Below are 19,798 nucleotides of genomic sequence, written 5' to 3' on the forward strand. Positions count from 1 at the left end.
CAGACTGACTGGCTAAATGTTCATATGTCCTGTATTAAAAGGAGTTCAGAGCGCCAGTTTCTGCGTGAATGGTCGATAGATTTTGAGTAATAAAGGCCAGTGATCTTCTTAATCAGTTCATTGTATAACAGATATCAACTATTTTTATTCATTTCTGCAGATTGATGACATTGATTTGATCAGTGCAAACATGGAAAATGCCTTGGCTTCAATTGGAGGTTTTTGCTGTGGCCGATCATTTGTTATTGATCACCAGGTTTGTATTAATTTGTGTTTTTTTTTTTGTTTTGTTTTTTATTTATTTTTCCTTTTTTAACCACTTGCTTACTGGGCACTTAAACACCCTTCCTGCCCAGACCAATTTTCAGCTTTCGGTGCTCTCACACTTTGAATGACAATTACTCAGTCATGCAACACTGTACCCAAATGAATTTTTTGTCCTTTTTTTCCCCCACAAATAGAGCTTTCTTTTGGTGGTATTTGATCACCTCTGGGGTTTCTATTTTTTGCGCTATAAATGAAAAAAAAACGCATATTTCTTTGTTTCTGTGACAGAATTATGCAAATTATTAATTTTTCTTCATAAATTTTGTCCACAATTTATACTGCTACATGTCTTTGGTAAAAATAACCCAAATTAGTGGATATTATTTGGTCTTTGTGAAAGTTAGAGAGTCTACAAGCTGTGGTGCGAATCGCACAAAATTGATCACATCTGATGTACTGGTGGCCGATCTCACTTCTTGTGACCCGAACATGTCAGGAAAGTACAAATACCCCCCAAATGACCCCTTTTTGGAAAGTAGACATTCCAAGGTATTTAGTAAGAGGCATGGTGAGGTTTTTGATGTTGTCATTTTTTTCCCACAATTCTTTGCAAAATTAAGATTTAAAAAAAAAATTTTTCTCCACAAAATTGTCATTGTAATAGGTTATTTCTCTCACATGACATGCGTATACCACAAATGACACCCCCAAAAAAATTCTGCTACTCCTCCTGAGTATTACAATACCACGTGTGTGGGACTTTTTCACAGCCTGGCCACATAGAGAGGCCCAACATGCAGGGAGCGCCATCACGTGTTCTAGGAACATAAATTACACATCTAACTTGTTGACTACTTATTACACTTTTGAAGCACCAGGACAATGACACGTGACACTGATGACAGATGGCACTGATACGTGGCAATGATGACACTTATACGTGGCACTGATGACACGTGGCACTGATGACAGATGGCACTAATATGTGGCACTGAAGACACGTGGCACTAATACGTGGCACTAATACGTGCCACAGATGGCACTAATACATGGCACCGATGATGCGTGACACTGATGACAGATGGCACTGATAAATGGCATTGATGACACGTGACACTGACAACAGATGGCACGTGACACTGACAGGTGGCACTGATGACAAATGGCACTGATATGTGGCACTGATGACAGTTGGCAATAATACGTGGCACTGATGACAGTTGGCACTTATACGTGGCACTGATGACAGTTGGCACTTATACGTGGCACTGATGACAGTTGGCACTTATACGTGGCACTGATGACAGATGGCACTTATACGTGGCACTGATGACAGATGGCACTTATACGTGGCACTGATGACAGGTGGCACTGGGGACAAATGGCACTGATGACAGGTGGCACTGGGGACAAATGGCACTGACGACAGGTGGCACTGGGGACAAGTGGCACTGGGGACAGGTGGCACTGGGGACAAGTGGCACTGGGGGCAGGTGGCACTGGGGGCAGGTGGCACTTTTTTTTATTTTTTCCCCATACACTGACGGCCGCTGCAGCCGTTCATCTCTCCCCTCTCACACTCTGTCTGTGTGATGAGGGAGAGCGGCGCTGAGAGATGATCTCATATGTTTACATATGAGATCATCTCCCATTGGACACGCCGATCGCGCTGTAAACGGCCGCTGTGATTGGCCGTTTACAGCGATCTGTGTTTGCCTGTCCCCGGGGGACACGGCAAACACAGAACTTCCCCGATGCGCGCCCGCGGCGGCGCGCATTGCGGAAGTAAACATTATGACGTCCAGGGACGGCCACCTGGACGAAAGCGCCTGCTCTACGGCCTTCATTCTGCTATAGGGCGGGCGCGAGGAGGTTAAGTTTAAACTTGATTTATTGGAAAAAAGGTGCATTTACAAACTACACTGATCGTTACACAGGCATATTGTTGTCCAAACTTGTAACTGACAAAATATAAAAAAAAAACTATGAAAAACCACATAAATGTCAGAGGTTATAAGAACCGATAATGTGCCAGAATCGCCAGATAAATAGTGTGTGCACATGCCTCATAAACAACCAAACAAAACAAGAAAACGTACATAGAACAAATATACCAGTAAGCAATGTTGAATACAATTCCACTCTCTAGTACATGAGTAATACTAGCTTGGTCACCTGAAGTACCCACTAGAACAAAATGTCACTAAAGACAGGTTTATTTACCACCAATAATGCAAGTTCTCTCACTTAAAAAGATGAGAGAGATCTGTAATTGTCATCATAGGTATACCTTAACTATGAGAGACAATGTGGAAACAAATCCAGACAATCACATTGTCTGCTTTTGAAAGAATTTATTTGCAAATTATGGTGGAAAATAAGTATTTAGTCACATACAAACAAGCAAGATTTCTGTCTCTCACAGACCTGTATCTCCTTCTTTAAGAAGCTCCGCTGTCCTCCACTCATTACCTGTATTAATGGCACATGTTTGAACTTGTTATCAGTATAAAAGACACCTGTCCACAACCTCAAGCAGTCAGACTCCAAACTCCACTATGGTGAAGACCAAAGAGCTGTTGAAGGACACCAGAAACAAAATTGTAGACCTGCACCAGGCTGGGAAGACTGAATCTGCAATAGGCAAGAAGCTTGGTGTGAAGAAATCAACTGTGGGAGCAATAATTAGAAAATGGAAGGCATACAAGACCACTGATAATCTCCCTCAATCTGGGGCTCCATGCAAGATCTTGCCTCGTGGGGTCAAAATGATCACAAGAACGTTGAGCGTAAATACCAGACCAATACGGGAGGACCTAGTAAATGACCTGCAGAGAACTGGGACCAACGTAACAAAGGGTACCCATTAGTAACACACTGCACTACCAGGGACTCAGATCCTGCAATGCCAGATGTGTCCCCCTGCTTAAGCCAGTACATGTCCAGGCCCATCTGAGGTTTGTTAGCGAGCATTTGGATGATCCAGAAGAGGATTGGGAGAATGTCCTATGGACAGATGAAACCAAAGTAGAACTGTTTGGTAGAAAAACAACTTGAGTTTGGAGGAGAGAGACTGCTTGCAATCAAAGAACACCATACTTACTGTGAAGTATGGTGGTGACAACATCATGCTTTGGGGCTGTTTCTTTGCAAAGGGAACAGGATGACTGATCCGTGTACATGAAAGAAGGAATGGGGCTATGTATCGTGAGATTTTGAGTGCAAACCTCCTCCCATCAGCAAGGGCATTGAAGATGAAACATGGCTGGGTCTTTCAGCATGACAATGATCCCAAACACACCACCCGGGCAACAAAGGAGTGGCTTCGTAGGAGGCATTTCAAGGTCCTGGAGTGGCCTAGCCAGTCTCCAGATCTCAACCCCATAGAAAACCTTTGGAGGGAGTTGAAAGTCCGTGTTGCCCAGCGACAGCCCCAAAACATCACAGCTCTAGAGGAGATCTGCATGCATAAATGGGCCAACATACCAGCAAAAGTGTGTGATAACCTTGTGAAGACTTACAGAAAACGTTTGACCTCTGTCATTGTCAACAAAGGATATATAGCAAAGTATTGAGATGAACTTTTGATATAGACAAAATACTTATTTTCCACCATAATTTGCAAATAAATTCTTTCAAAAATCAGACAATGTGATTGTCTGGATTGTTTCCACATTTTGTCTCTCATAGTTGAGGTATACCTATGATGCCAATTATAGGCCTCTCTCATCTTTTTAAGTGGGAGAACTTTTACAATTGGTGGCTGACTAAATACTTTTTTGCCCCACTGTATGTTTATCTATCTGATCAATCTCCTTCCTCCTCAGTCTACCATACATTATCATCTGTGAGTTATTTTGCAACCAAAGCAATATAGTTGAAATGTTTGTGACGTTGAAAAATGTTGCTCCTGAAATGCACTTCATGTATCCCCATCCTCTCTCTCCCTCTCCCTCTCCCTCTCCCCCTCCCCTCCCCCTCAATTTTTCTTTTAAGGTGTGCATTTGTTTCTAAAAGCCAGTGACTGTATACTTTTGGGGGAAGGTCAGTCAAATCCAAAACCCCTTGGCACATGTTCATGTTTATAGCTGTATCCCCAATTGTTACTAAGGCCTCTTTTTCCCTTGTACCCTAAGCCATATTGATAAATATTTTGACAAACAGAAGTACCCCTGAACTCAATAGAGGCACACCCTTGGGTACAGACCACCGGTTGAGTACCTGTGTTCCTAGATGGTGGTGCTCAGCTTGTGGTCCCCTGCTGTCAGAGCAGCCTTAAGTATATGGCATTGATTTATTAAAGGCAAATATGTCTCAGATCTTGAGAATTGTGGTGAGGTTTTACTCTGCAATGAATACTCAATCACATGTGAGGAAAATAAAAATGGATAATGGAAGTCAGAGTTTCAGCTCATTCACTAAGCTCTCGGCAAGTTCCTTTGCAAAGTGAATTCGGCCCCTATGAGTCAGTAATTTTTTTTCTTTTTATTCAGCTTTCTATTTTTGACATTTTCGAAAGAAATTGAAAACCGTACATTTGTACAAGCTTTTGGCGTCGCCTAATTTTTAATTGAGGTGTCATGGATATACTCCATGGCTTTTATTCTGTATCTTGCTATGCTGGTTTGTTGGTTCTTTTAAGGTCTTTTAATGTCAATGTCCTTTTTTGATTTTGCGCATCGAGGCCTTCGGCTAAGACTGCGTAGGTTAAACATTTTAATAAATAAATATCGTAGTAAGCGAATAAATACATTTTCCCCTTTTTTATTTATTGGGAGATCATAGTATAAGCACTTTATGAGGCTCTGTATGCATATCATATTCCTCAATATTAATACTGCTATAAAGGGGACTGGGCAGCATGTTAAATATCCACATTGTGAATTTGAGTAGACTAGTAATGTTCAAACTTCAATTATTGCAGAGACTTTCTGGACAAGGCTACTGCTTCTCAGCCTCTCTGCCTCCTTTGTTGGCTTCAGCTGCCATTGAAGGTCTTAACATTATGGAAGAAAACTCAGGTACCTTTTTTTTTTTTTTTTTTTTTTCTTCTTTCTTTTTCTAAATGTATTAATTTTGCACCAGTGCATAATACCAGCACATACCTGAAACATTCAACATTTTAACAGGTTGTTTGTTTCATGAGCCAGGTGATCACAGTATTTTATGTATTGTATTCAGAGGGATCACAATAGAAACACAGAGGCCACTGCTGTAGAGCACCCCTGAAAATTGCTGTTGCTTTGCCATCATGCTGATACACCGATTTTCAATTCGACCAGTCACTGGGACAGAAGCAGATCAGGAAGTTTATGTAATACCTGTTCATAGTCTGACTCCAAAAATAATGAAGGCAGAGCATCGGCCTATCAGCCAGGCTATATATATATATATTTGTTATAATATGTGCGTTTAAGGGAATCTTTGGAAGCCACATAGATATTTGTTTTTTTATTTCTTGTTAAATCCTATGTGCTATAGTATGACTACCATTTGATTGGAAATGAAATTTGTAAGCATCACACTTGACACACAAAGTTTGATACACTACACTAAGCCGTTTTAAAACCTGATTAAAAAAAAATGAGCTGCCCTATGGCTTCTTTTTAGATTCAACAAATGGAGATGGCTTGAAACTGATAAGAATTTTACACACAGGTTTATTTATTTACTTATTTGGTTTGATCAAGTGAATTAATCAAATACATTCAGAGCCCCAACTCCAGCCAGAGTCTTTTATTTTGATGGAACAGGGAACTTTTCCAGCTATTATCAGTGTTTTATTGCCATCTGTGTGCCTATTGAGATTTCCTTTTTAAGCTGGCTATAAATCTTTTTTTAATTTATTTTTATTTTTATTTTTTTTTGTTCTACCAGGTGCAACAAAAAAAGTGACCCAACTCCCCCATCCGCACACTTGATATGGATGAGGGAATCACTCGCTGTGCTATTATTCTGACGGAAGGAAGCCTTCCCCACCATCGCAATACACTGATCAGTGTTGCCGGATAAAGCTGGTGGTACTGATCGTTCAGCAAAAAAATTACCGCCTGGTTTTACAGGAGTTGATTGGCAGATCTACTTCCAGACAACCAGCCTGCCCATACATGGATCGAAATTAAGCCAGTCCCTACTTAACTGGCCAAATTTCAATCCATGTATGGCTGCTTTCAGTCTCCTCAGGAAATTATGGAAAGTCTCTGCATGCAACAGGGGTGCAAACAAAAACACATTTTCATAATGTGAAGAAGTGTGATTACTCTCTTTTTTATAAAGTTTTATTTCTTTCAGTAATTTTCTGTCCCAGTGACACCCCCACTGTTTATACAAGCATCAGTGGGACAGGAAGAGAGGAAAGATCACCCCAATAGGGTGCAAATCAAAACAGAACTCTTCCCCAATAAGTCAATCCATCCAGAAAAAAAAAACACTGAAGTTGGGTCCTAAAGTGTGAGCACCTTTTTTAGTGCAGCAAATAAATTTAGTAAATTAAAAATTCTACTTTTGTAGGTAATAGGTTTTGCTATAAACCCTGCAATGCCTTACCTACTTTTAGCCGTTCTTATGATATTTCAATAACAAATGTTACATGCGCATGGAAGAGATATTAGGCAAGACAGACACGGTGAGGCGTAGTTTCTGGTCATTGTTGCATGATCTGTTTTGGTTTTGGTAAAATTGTAATTCTAGACACATTTCCATGGAATATTGCAGCAATACTAATGTACAATAAAAATATTTTAAAAATGGACATTTAGTATGCAGAAAGGTTATGCTTTTTTTTTTTTATTCTGTTTTATTGGCTGACTTAAGGTATATGAAAACCCTAACCACAAAATTTTAATCTGGTAAATATACCATTTAAAATGTTTTCTTATTTGTTTCATAGGTGCAAAAAATACTTTTTGATCCTGCCAGAAATCCAGTACTGTTTTGTGTCCTCAGTGCACGCTGCATTCTTATATCAAATAGTGTTATCAGCCTTCCTAGTGTAAATTGCGTGGCATCTTCCCTATATGTTATGGTGAGGAGTTGTTTAGTCCTAACACATTATCTGTCTTCTGGCCAAAATGTTGCTCCTCCATAGAATCACAGTACAGTGAAGTGAGTGTTTTCACCCCAGGACAAATGTGTTCCTGGCAGGATCACCAGGTAAAAAAAATAAAGGAAAAAACATATATCCCTCATCTAAGGACTGATACGCTGCAATAATACATTTTTATTCTTGGATTTGGGGAGCCTTATTTTGCCATTTTAAAACTCCAAAATTGTGGTATGCATAAGTGCAGAGGCTTTTTTTTACAGAATTGATATACATTGTTTTTATGCTGGTGTTGTTGCCAGGGCATTTTAACACCTCACCTTGATTTTATTTTTATTTATTTTTTTTCAACAGAAATCTTCTATACTTTGAGAGAGAAGTGCAAGCGTATCCACAAAGCATTGCAAGGGTGAGTATATGCTGCGGCATTCTGATATTTGGTGTATTCGGGCTGATGCAGCGTCTTGAAAAAGTATTCATACCCTTTGACATTTTCCCCATTTTGTCATGTTGCAACCAAAAACTTAAATGTCCAAACCTATATCCAATTGAGAATCTGTAGCAAGACTTGAAAATTGCTCTCCATCCAATCTGACAGAGCCTGAGCTATTTTGCAAAGAAGAATGGGCAAAAATGTCACCCTCCTAGATGTGCAAAGTTGGTAGAGACATACCCAAAAAGACTTGCAGCTGTAATTGCAGCGAAAGTTGGTTCTACAAAGTATTGACAAATGCACGCCTCAATATTTCGAAAACCATTTATCATTTTCTTTCCACTTCGCAATTATGTGCCACTTTATGTTGGTCTATCACATAAAATACATTTACGTTTTTTTGGTTGTAACGTGAGAAAATGTGGAAAACTTCAAGGGGTATGAATACTTTTTCAAGACACTGTATGTAAGATAATATTGAAGGGAGGCCTAATTTCTGCTTGTATTTAAGCTCAGTTTTGGTTGTTTACAGTATTTTCAAGGGTTTTTTTTTTTTTGTTTTTTTTTATAATATTTTTTTTAGGAATCCATTTATAAGGAATGGTTCAATTGAAACTCAGCATTGCCATTTTAGCTGGGTGTTGATGGGGTAGATCTGATATGATCATTACCACCATGCCTCTGGCCCTTTGATTTGATAAACCTATCCTGTTTCCATCACTCCCCCATTTACTTGCCTGCCATGAAGCCACTAAAATCTGTAGAAATTTGAAGTCACTAGGCAGATTGTATGCAGGGCTGGACTGGGAATAAAAACCAGCCCTGGAAATAATTTCATACCAGCCCAACAGCATAATGTCATTATTTTCTTGTTCATAAAAAGGGAAAACCATACATTTTAAAGCACATTTGCACAGCGTATTATATATAAATAAGACAGATGTGAAAGCACATAGGGATATATATATATTATAATATAATATAATATGTGTGTGTGTATATGTATGTATGTATGTATGTATGTGTGTGTGTGTGTATATATATATATATATATATATATATAAAATATAAAAATATAAATGTATGTGTGTGCAAATTTCAGGTAAAAGTGGAGCAATCATCAAGTTGGACACCTGCGGGGGGGTGGGCTCTGGTGACCAGACACCACCTTCCACAGAAAGAATACACTAGGGTTGGGGTGGTGTGGGTTACTGATATAGGGGGGAAATCTTTATATCAGGGGCCCCTTACATTATTGTATTTACTCCCCCCTTACATCAATGCCCCCCCCCTTTAAAACTGGCCTGGCACTGACCTCCTCTCAGGTGCACCGTGCAGGGATCAGTCAGTCAGCTCCAGCTTGGTGGTTCTGGTTTTCCTATAGTCTCCTCTCCACAGTCCACACACGGCGGCGCTCCCACTCTTAACTCCTGTCCAGAACCCCCCCCCCCCCCTCAGAGACTGCAGACATGCTATTAGACAAGAGATGGTCAGAGGTTGCGGACATGATACAAAAGATGGTTAGAGGCTGCAGGCATGATACAGGAGATGGTCAGAGGCTGTGGGCATAGTACAGGAGATGGTCAGCGACTGAGGACATGATACTAAAGATGTTAAGAGAATGTAGACATGATACAGGAGATGGTCAGAGACTGCAGACATGATGTAAGAGATGGTCCGAGACTGCGGGCATGATGCACGAGATCATTGCCGCCTCACCGAGCCCATCATTGCCGCCTCACTGTGCCCATCATTGCCGCCTTCCTCACCATCATTGCAGCCTTACTGTGCCTCACCAGTCAGTGTGTGCATTACACACAGCGGGCATCTCCTGCTCCTGCTGTGTCATGGAGATTAGTGTTAAATATTTGGCTGCGCTATGACAAAAGTCCTGCTTTCCTCCTATACCAGCTTGTGTGATAGACGGAACACTGTGTCTATCACACAAACTGATATAGGAGGAGCGCGGGACTTTTGTCATAGCGTGGCCGAATATTTAACACTGAGCTTCCGGTCTCCCGCTGTGTGTTACAAGTAGGCAGGAGAAATGCTGCAGACACAGCATAAAGTGGCCCCAGGGCAGGCAGCCTACCTGGACATGTCCCGGTATCCCAGTAGGCCAGCTCGGCCCTACTTGTATCTAGTACAAAGATCCATCAATGCTAAGGGCAATTGATCTGGTATGTGTTTATTAGAAATGCAAAGAAAGTACAACGCTGACCTAATGCTTCATTTACTAATAGTGGTGAAACCCCCTTCCATTTAAATGCTTAAATGTGCCAACCTTACACAGAATTCTTGAACAATGAGAGACTACATAAAAATTTGTAAATATTTTCCCCCCAAAAAAAGATATGTTCCTAAATAAACCTGCTATTAACCAGTTGTGCTAAACCCCTTCCAGTGGCACCTCCAAAATGCAAAAACTTAGCTTTTTTTACTACAAATCAAATATGCATATGAAATTTGTGTAGTGATGGTGGAAACCCCCAACTTAAATATCTATTGACATATGCAAAGGAAATAGTGCAAAGCAAATTATCAAACTAAATGCAAAATGCAGTCCATATGTAATAAAGATCTGCGTGTACAAACCCGTGTCTATTTGTGTTGTTCAGACACCAACACCATGTGACCTCCACCTCCGGTCACACTAAGCACTTACCTTCCACTTTGACCTATAGACAGGTCCCAAAATGCCTTCCCCCCCATTGGAGATTTTGTCCAGTAGTTTAAATATCTCCAAATTCACCAACCCTTCACCACGTTTAGACCTCTATCTTTTAAATCTGCAGTTTTCAGCGCACAAATTTGAGCCCACACCAGATCATAAAAAGGCCTGTGGTGTCTTAAATGTGCCAAGTAAGGACAAAAGTCAATATGCAAATGTATGTTTTGCTTTTTTGTAGGGTAAAGGTTTGCAATGAAAATTTAAAGTTTGCAATAATTTAATAGTGGAAATATATGCAGAACAATTTCTCTACCTATAATATAGAGCATTAAAGAAAGCAAATTCTGACCTTCTTTCTTGTTTATCCAGTTTTGGACTGCCCCACGTACATATATTGCAGCAGGCCTGGCTACGCAAAGTCACGTACCTGTACGTGACTCGCCTGCGGGTCGTGGGCGGGCGCACCTGCCGTCACCGCGGCGATCCGGTTCAGAACCGATCACTCATCTGGTTCCGACCAATGGACAAACGTCCTCTGCCTGTGTAATCTCCTGTCCTGGAGCTCCTTCGGTTCCATCGTACGGGAGAGAAGCATCTTACCATGGGTACACCAACACTACACTAACACCATTACATGTAGGCACATATTTTCACCCCCTGATCGCCCAATAAAGGTTTAACCCCTTGGTTCCCGCCCCCCCCCCATATAGCACAGATTATTTTTCTGATCACTGTATTGGTGTCAGTGTCAGTTAGTGTCAACGTTGGTTTAAGTGTTGGCGTTGGGGACAATCCCAGACGGTGTCAGATTTTAGCCATGATTGCCAGTAGCACTAACATACAGACATACACCTCCTTTACTAGAATAATGTCTTAACAGATCCATATCTTTGAGTGAGTCGCACTAGTTACCTATAAATTTATTGGCCAAAATGGCAAATGAAAGTAACACTAGTGAAGAGGCCGACAGGATACTGAGCATGACAGATGAGAGCGGGGAATCCTCATCGGATTCAGGCTCAGTATTTGAACCTGTAGCGAGCGACACCGCTCGACAAATGGCTCTGACGATGGAGAATGGGCCCCTGCTAAGGTCAGGCATACCAGACCCGGTTCCTCTGTTGCTGAAGTGCAACAACCGCATGATACTCTTATGCAGCAGTGTGTCAGTACTAGTGTCGCTCAACCTGGTGAACTCTCAAGCACCAGTGGCCTAGTACACCCTGGTCATAGACGAACCAGTACTGCAGTATCACTTGATGTGGCAAAACCCATAAGTGCAGTTCAAGCTGGTGCCGCGGCTAGCACAAGTAGTGCCTCACAGCCACCAAGTGCTCGAATGCAGGCCCGTAAAGCCCATAGTGCCTTTCCCATTGCGCTTGCAAATCCTGATTGGCAGCCCACAGATTCTGCAGAGCTCGTACTTCCCTCATTCACTGGTCAACCTGGAATTCAGGTGGAAACAGCAGATTTAAGGCCCCTGGAATTTTTTGAGCTTTATTTCACGGATAGATTGTGGATCAAAGCCATTTATACACTGGTCTATTCATCGCCCAAAACCCAAATTCACCCCTTGCCAGATGATTTGGCTGGAAACCTATAACGGGTCCCGAATTTAAGATCCTTCTGGGCCTATCCCTCAACATGAGCATTACTAAAAAGTGTGAGTTGAGGTCATATTTTTCCACTGACCCAATTCACCATATGCCCATGTTCTCTTCTACCATGGCCAGGGCTAGGTATGAGCAGATATTGCGGTTCATGCATTTCAATGACCATTAACTCTCTCGTCCTCTGGATGACCCTGAACATGATCAGATCCATAAAATTCGGCCCCTCGTAAACTACTTCAGCGAAAAATTTGCAGCCTTGTTTATCACCGATCAAGATGTTTGTATTGATGAGTCCCTGATTACATTTTTTGGTTGTCTTGCTTTCAAACAATATTTCCCCAGAAAGCATGCCAAATATGGGGTCAAGGTGTATAAGCTCTGTGACAGGGTGACAGGCTACCGCTATACATCGTTTTTTGGTTTACTAGGGAAAAGATAGCAGCTTGGAGCCCTCTCATTTGCCCAGACTACATAGGGAGCAGCGGCAAGATTGTTTGGGACTTGGGGTCACCCTTATTCGGAAAGGGGTACCCTTTTATACGTGGACATTTTTTATTCAAGTGTGCCACTTTTTGGACACCTATCAATCGGGAATTTGTGCATGTGGCACCATGTGATCTAATCATCGGGACTTCCCCCAATGGCTTGAAAATGCCCAACTTACTCTGGGGGGAGAGAGCCTGCTTGAGGTCCAATGAAGATGGAAGGACAAAAGGAACATTTTCGTACTGTCTTCCATTCACTCAAACACAGCAGTCCAAATTCCTATGGTGACTGGGGTTGGTGAGAAGCCCCTTTGTGTCCATGAGTACAACCGTAAAATGGGAGGTGTGGACTTCAATGACCAGATGATGGCGCTGTACTTAGTTGCCTGTAAGACCAGACGCTGGTAAAAAAAAAAAAAGTGTCTGTATACTTATTCCAGTTGACTTGGTTCAATGCTTATATGCTATACAAGGCGTCTGGATAAACTGGATTCTTCCTAAAGTTCCAGGAAGAGGTCATCGCAGCCCTTCTGTATCCAGCAGGTGCTGTGGCCCAAATTCACAACCCTGATGCTGTGAGCCGGCTGCATCAGAGGCATTTTCCAGATGTCCTCCCTGGTACCCCTACCCAACGAGCACCCCAAAAAGATGCCATGTCTGTAGCAAGTGTGGCTATAGGTGTGACACCTGCTATTCTTGTCCCTCCTGTCCTGACCACTGTGGTCTCTGCATCGGGGACTATTTGCATAGTTAAAGAAAGAGCATTAATGCCGAAGCATAGGGGCAGGGGTGGACATAGGGGTGGATGGCCCCTATGCTTTGGGATATATTTTTATATTGTATGCCCATCATTAGAAGTGGGTGGATGCAGGGCGGTATTCCAATGGTGGGCATACCACCAATCCATCCCTTTTTAAATGGAGAAATCTGTTAGGTTCTCTTTTTTTTTTTTTCATTCAGCCCAAAGGCTGCATAAAAAAAAAGAACATTATAATATATGCCCAACAAGGACCAGCGATGTACTGGTATGTTGCTGGACTTTGGGTGGTTATACCAGAATGATGCCTGCAGGTTTAGGTACCATCTTGGTTTTCTCTGGCTCACCTGTCCCACCATGGAACCTGAGAATGCAGCCGGTGGTTCCGCCAGCTGAACATAGAGCTGATCGGAGACCAGAACAGCTCCAATCATCTCTATGGCCTAAGAAACCGGAAGCTACGCGCTCCATTGGGAAATTCGTAAAGCATCCGATCACACTGATCTTGGTGTGGTCAGATGCTTTGAGGCAGAGGAGGGATCTAGAGTCTCTAATAGACCCCAATTTTAATTTTTTTAAAAAGAGTACCAGTCACATATTGCTATCATATGGGATATTTACATTCCCTGTGATAACAATAAAAAATTATACAAAAAAAATCTAAATTTAAGTAACGGTGTAAAAATTAAATTAAAAAAAAGTAAAATAAATAATAAAAAGAAAAAAAATTAAAGCACTCCTGTGCTTGCACGCAAAGGCCAACTCAAGCTTCTTGCAAAAAAAAGGTTTTTTTTCCATGTAAACAAAAGTGGCAAGTCATCAAGTGGTTAGAGTGGGTGATATGTGGCATAACCTTCTAATGTGTATAAAATGCCAGGACAGTTCAACCCCCTTTTTGGAAAGTGGACACCCTAAGCTATTTGCTGATGAGCATGTGGAGTTTATGGAATATTTTTTATATTTTGCCACAAGTTTGGGGAAAATTACACAAAGTTGTTACTCATACCACTCATCCAAATATACCCATGGCTCAAACATGCCATGGGTATATGTGGAATTACACCCCAAAAAACATTCTGCTGCTTCTGAGTATGGGGAAACCACATTTGAGACTTTTTGGGAGCCTTGCCATGTACAGGACCCCAAAAACCAATCACTGCATTCAGGCTTTCTAAGGGCGTAAAATGGTGATTTCACTTCCTCACTACCTAACAGTTTCGGAGGCACTGAAATGTCAAGATAGCACAAACGCCCCCAAAAATTACCCCATTTTGGAAAGAGTGAGTAATGGTGAGTATTTTGCAGCTCTCATTTGTTTTTGAAAATGAAGACAGAAAAGGAAAATGTATTCTCCTCCTCCTCCTCCTCCTCCTCTTTCTTCTTCTTCTTTTTTTTTCCAATATTCAAAACTTTGTGACAAAAAGAGAAAGCTAGATCTGCAAAATACTCAACATGCCTTTCAGCAAATAGCTTGGAGTGTCTACTTCTCAAAATGGGATAGTGAGGACTGAAATCAAAAATTTACGCCCTTGGAAATCCTGAAGGTGGTGATTGGTTTTCGGGTGTCCTGTACACGGCTAGGCTCCCAAAGTGTCTCATATGTGGTATCCTGATACTCGGAGAAGCAGCAGAATGTTTTTCTCTTATATTCACCGACCGACACAGCTCCTCTCTGTAACTAAATGGGTTGTATAGCCTGCCATTAGGAGAAACTATGCAAAATTGTTACACAATACACAGAACTTTAATCCTGCCCCAGGGGGGTGGACCCTGTGCTATCAACCCTCCTCCTGCTGCTAGCAGCTTCAGTTTTTATTTTGCCTATCAAGGAGAAAGACCTAGGAAACCCTGCGGGCCTCTCGGTCCAGGTTTTTACTGCAGGTTTGCTGCTTTTTGCGCACAATGAGAGATCCTGAGATCTTCCATCAACTGCCGGCTGGGTGAAAGGCTGGTTGGAGTTGGCTACCACGGAATGTCTCCCAGCTCTTCAGGACTGGTAAGTACGGCTCTCCCTGCTTCGGTGGGGGGAGCAGCGGGGCATTCCCTGGGTTGGTCGATTCGGGGGGGGCCACCCCAACTCCTTATCTTCTCTCCCAAGTCCCTATCGCCCCTCCCCCCCCCCTCTGAGGGGGTGTCTGCATGCTCTGCGGGCGGTGTGTGTGTGTGTGGGTCGCTGTTTCTCACCTGTGGGGCACTGTGCGGTTGCTGTTCAGTCCTGGTCCAGGTCTGGGGGTCCAAAAAAGGCAGGTTTTTGTGGAGGATGTCTGTGTGTCAGCATGCAGTTCATTTTTATTCTTTTGCTTCTTTTCACCTCATGGCCAGCGGCCATCTTGGATTTGGGAAAGCTATAGATTCCCCTGGGGAGCTTCAGCAGACATTTTCCCTGGGATTCCTATGTAGTGGCAGCCATTTTGTGAAAGCCAAATGCTTTCTTCACCGCTGGCTCTTGTGACAACTTGCAATGTGCTTTCTCTTGTCACGTCCTGTATTCCCTGTGTGTGAGGGACACTGGATGGCTCTGTGTGGAACGCTGAAGCTGTTCTGCAGACCGTTGCACCGCTGTTAGAGCTGCTGCTGCTGACAGTTTTTTTCTCCTCTCTGCATCTGGGAACCTCCTAGGGACTACAGGCACTGTAGTTGGCATTCGCAGAACACCCCAGGGTGGTGAGTCTAGCGCTAAGCACCCCCCCCCTCCCCCCCACACGGCAGCAGCAGGAGGGTGGGACCTTCACTGTCCTAAGTCCCCTTGCAGGTGGCAGACAGGATATGGTCAGCATGGCTTCAGAAACTGGTGTATGTTCCCCCGAAATCCAGGCTATAGCAACCGGGTCACCTGCGGTTAGTGCAGTGCGCATGGACACCCTGACGGCGTTCCTGGACTCCTATGTTGCTAAGATAGAGGCGGCACATGGCAGGAAAGGTGCACGTAAGAGCCCCCTGCCCCCCCCCCTCCGTTCAGACAGTGAGGATGATTCCCCGTCCGGGTCCGGGCGCGACAAGGCGCTTGTTGGAGCACTTATCACAGCTGTGCGTGATACCCTGAAGATTCAGGAGCCAGCGGATTCCTCTGCTGATGTGCCAGTCCCCTTTGGGTCCCACAAGCCAGCACGTTCACCTAAGGTTTTCCCGTATTTGACTTATTTTGACAAATTCATCTACAGGGAATGGGGTCGCCTGCAACGGACCTTTTCGGTCCCCAAAAACTTGGCGGTGCGCTACCCCTTTGAGGAAAGCCTTTTCAAAAAGTGGTCGGCTCCTCCAGTCGTGGACCCCCCAGTATCCAGGTTAAATAAAGTAACCACGATCCTGGTTGAGGGGACTCCTGCATTCAAGGATCCCACGGACAGGAAGGCCGAAGCAGTGTCTCGTTCCTTGTTTATGGTTGTGGGGTCAGCCGTGCGACCTGTACTGGCATCCGCACTGGTGTCGCAGACACTGACTGAGTGGACGAAACTTTTGCACCGCGGATTGGGAGAGCAGAACGCCTCCCCTGACTGCGTGGAGTTAGCAGACCAACTAGTACATGGCCTTAAGTACGTTTGTGACGCGGCCCTGGATACTCTCCTTCTGTTATCCAGGGCCTCAGTGTTAGCCATGGTGCTGAGGCGCCTTATTTGGCTGAAATGCTGGTCCACTGACCAGGCATCTCAGAAAGCCCTGACGGATCTTCCCTTCCTTGGCGACTGGCTCTTTGGAGCCTCGTTGGATGACATTATTAAAAATGACATGGGTGTTAGGAGTACACTTCTCCCACAGGCCAGGAAAGCTAAGGAGCCACGCCGCAGGCAAGGGCCCTCCTTTTCCGCTCACAAGCGGCTTTTTCGTTCGCCCGGTGCTTCGGCAAAACGACCCCAGCCCGACAGGACGCCAACGGACAGTCAGAAGCATCCCTGGAACCGGAAGCCTAACAAGCCTGCGAACAAAGGTGCTACCGCATGAAGGTTTGCCCCCACCCACATCTCGGGTGGGGGGGTCGCCTTTGGGAGTTTGCAGCCCTTTGGACCTCCCGGTTATCCGACCAATGGGTCTGCAAGCTGATTTCCACCGGCTACAAGATAGTTTCTCTCTTGGACGCCAAACAGATTCTTCCCCTCCAGCATACCCGTGTCCCCGGTTTGCCGGGGAGGCCCTGTTAGGGGCGGTGAGGGACTTGCTGAATCAGGGGGTGATTTACCAGTTCCAGAATCGGAACGCCTCCTGGGGTTCTACTCCAATCTGTTTGTGGTTCCCAAGAAGGAAGGGGTACGTCCAATCTTGGACTTGAATGCCCTCAATCACTTTGTAAAAGTGCAGAGGTTCAGAATGGAATCAGTTCACTCAGTAGTCGCTGCACTCCATCAAGGGGACTTCCTGGCGTCCTTGGACATTCAGGATGCCTACTTGCACATACCCATATGCCTTCGGCATCAAAATTTTCTGCGTTTGGCAGTCGGCGAAGCCCATTACCAGTGTGTGGCTCCTCCCTTTGGCCTGGCATCAGTCCCCCGAGTCTTTACCAAACTACTGGCTCCAGTATTGGCGTTGTTGAGACAACGTGGGTTATCTAGACGATCTCCTCCTGAGAACTTCTTCCACCTCCAGAATTGGAGGAGGATGTGGCGATCACCTTGCAGACCCTGCAAGTGGTTGGGTGGCTGTTGAACCTAAAGAAGTCGGTGGTGGTACCGACTAAGCGTCTGGAGTACCTGGGGTTACTATTGGACTCCAGGGAAGCAAGGGTGTTTCTCCCCTCAGACAAATTGCTGACTCTCAGATCTGCGGTCAAACTACTGTTGTCCTGGGGCTCATGATAGCCTCCCAGTTCCACACCAGAGTCCTGCAAAAGGAGATCTTGACAAAATGGGACAAATCTCCGTTGTCCCTGGATCGGCAGATCCAGGTGAGCCAGCCAGTTAGGGACTCCCTGATCTGGTGGTTGAGGTCCCTGGTGATTCAGGCCGAAAAATCGTCACTTCCTCTGAAGTGGACGGTGGTCACCACAGACACCAGTCTGTCCGGCTGGAATGGAGTGATGGGGATTCAGTCGGCACAGGGCCTCTGGTTGACGGAGGAATCCAGGTTGCCGATCAATTTGCTCGAATTGAGAGCCATCAGGCTGTGCCTCCACACATGGTCGACGTGTCTTCGAGGGCGTCCGACCAGGATACAGTCAGACAACGCCACGGTTGTGGAGTATATAAATCGGCAAGGGGGAACAAGAAGCTCAGCTGCTTCTCGGGAGGTCGCTCACATACTTCGGTGGGCAGAGCGACACGTTCCGGCCCTGTCGGCCATTTACATCCCAGGGGTGGAAAATTGGCAGGCGGACTATCTGAGTCGCCAGATGCTGGATCCAGGAGAATGGGTGTTGCATCTGGAGATATTCAGGCGGCTGTGCCTGAAATGGGGCAAACCAAATGTGAGGAACAGGGGTCTGTCGGACTCAGTGATTCCAACTATGCTGAGGGCGCAGAAATCTTCTTCCAGGAAGATATACCATCATACTTGGAAGGCCTACATCTCCATGTGTGAGGGGAAAGGGTGGCATCCGCGCTCCTTCTCTATATCCAGGATCCAGCTGTTTCTTCAGCAAGGTGTAGAGCAGAGGGTGGCATTGAGCACCATCAAGGGGCAGATTTCAGCTATGGCTGTCTTTTTTTTTTTTCTCTTTTCAAAGACCCCTGGCATCTCACTCATTAGTGAGTACCTTTGTGCAGGGGGTGCGACATGTAGTCTCTCCGGTGCGTCCTCCGTTACCTCCATTGGATTTGAACCTGGTGTTGTCGGCGCTTCAGAAGCCGCCGTTTTGAGAATATCAGGGAGATTCCTCTGCTGACCCTTTCACAGAAGGTGGTCTTTCTGGTGGCCATCACATCGGCCAGGAGGGTTTCGGAACTGGTGGCCTTGTCCTGCAAGTCGCCTTATTTGGTCAACCACAGGGATAAGGTGGTGTTGCGTCCGCAACCATCCTTTCTACCTAAGGTGTTCTCGGCCTTTCATATCAATGAGGACATTGTATTGCCAGCATTGTGTCCTAAGCTGAAGCACCCCAAGGATGTGGCCCTTCACGCTCTGGATGTGGTTAAGGTTCTGAAGGTGTACTTGTCTGCCACAGCTTCCTTTTGGAAGTCAGACTCACTGTTTCAGTGGCTGGTCCTAAGAAGGGCATGGCGGTCTCGTCGGCCACCATTTCCAGGTGGATCAGACAGATTGTAGTCCAAGCCTACGCCTTGAAGGGGCAGGTGCCTCCCTTTCCAGTCACGGCCCACTCTGAGAGCAAGCCTTCCGACACCAAGCGTCTGACGCTCAGGGGTGTAAGGCGGCGACCTGGTCGTCTGTCCATACGTTTACCAAGTTCTACAAGATAGATGTCAGTGCATCGGCTGATGCCTGTTTTGGCCACAAAGTCTTGCAGGCGGGCATGTGGTTGCAATTTAATTTTTTCCTGGTTTTTAGATAAAAACACAGTACTGTTTTGGTTAATGCACTGTTGTATTACTTCTGCAATGTTGCGGTCTTGGGGATCACTCCTGTTGAGGGTACCAGTTATG

The 19,798-nt window shown here is 44.5% G+C and overlaps 1 protein-coding gene across 1 annotated transcript in view; it reads left to right on the top strand.

The window, feature by feature from the left end:
- The window catches only part of SPTLC1 (serine palmitoyltransferase long chain base subunit 1), a 116,589-nt gene that overhangs the window by 86,066 nt on the left and 10,725 nt on the right, over positions 1-19,798 (top strand). Inside the window, exons 10-12 of the mRNA XM_077469804.1 lie at positions 161-256; positions 5,192-5,288; positions 7,664-7,718. Coding sequence (XP_077325930.1) covers positions 161-256; positions 5,192-5,288; positions 7,664-7,718 — 248 coding nt within the window. The remainder of the gene's footprint in view (positions 1-160; positions 257-5,191; positions 5,289-7,663; positions 7,719-19,798) is intronic.

This window comes from Lithobates pipiens, unplaced genomic scaffold (genome assembly GCF_037356315.1).
Source record: "Lithobates pipiens isolate NorthernLeopardFrog02 unplaced genomic scaffold, aLitPip1_a1.2 Scaffold_11, whole genome shotgun sequence".
Taxonomy (NCBI): domain Eukaryota; kingdom Metazoa; phylum Chordata; class Amphibia; order Anura; family Ranidae; genus Lithobates; species Lithobates pipiens.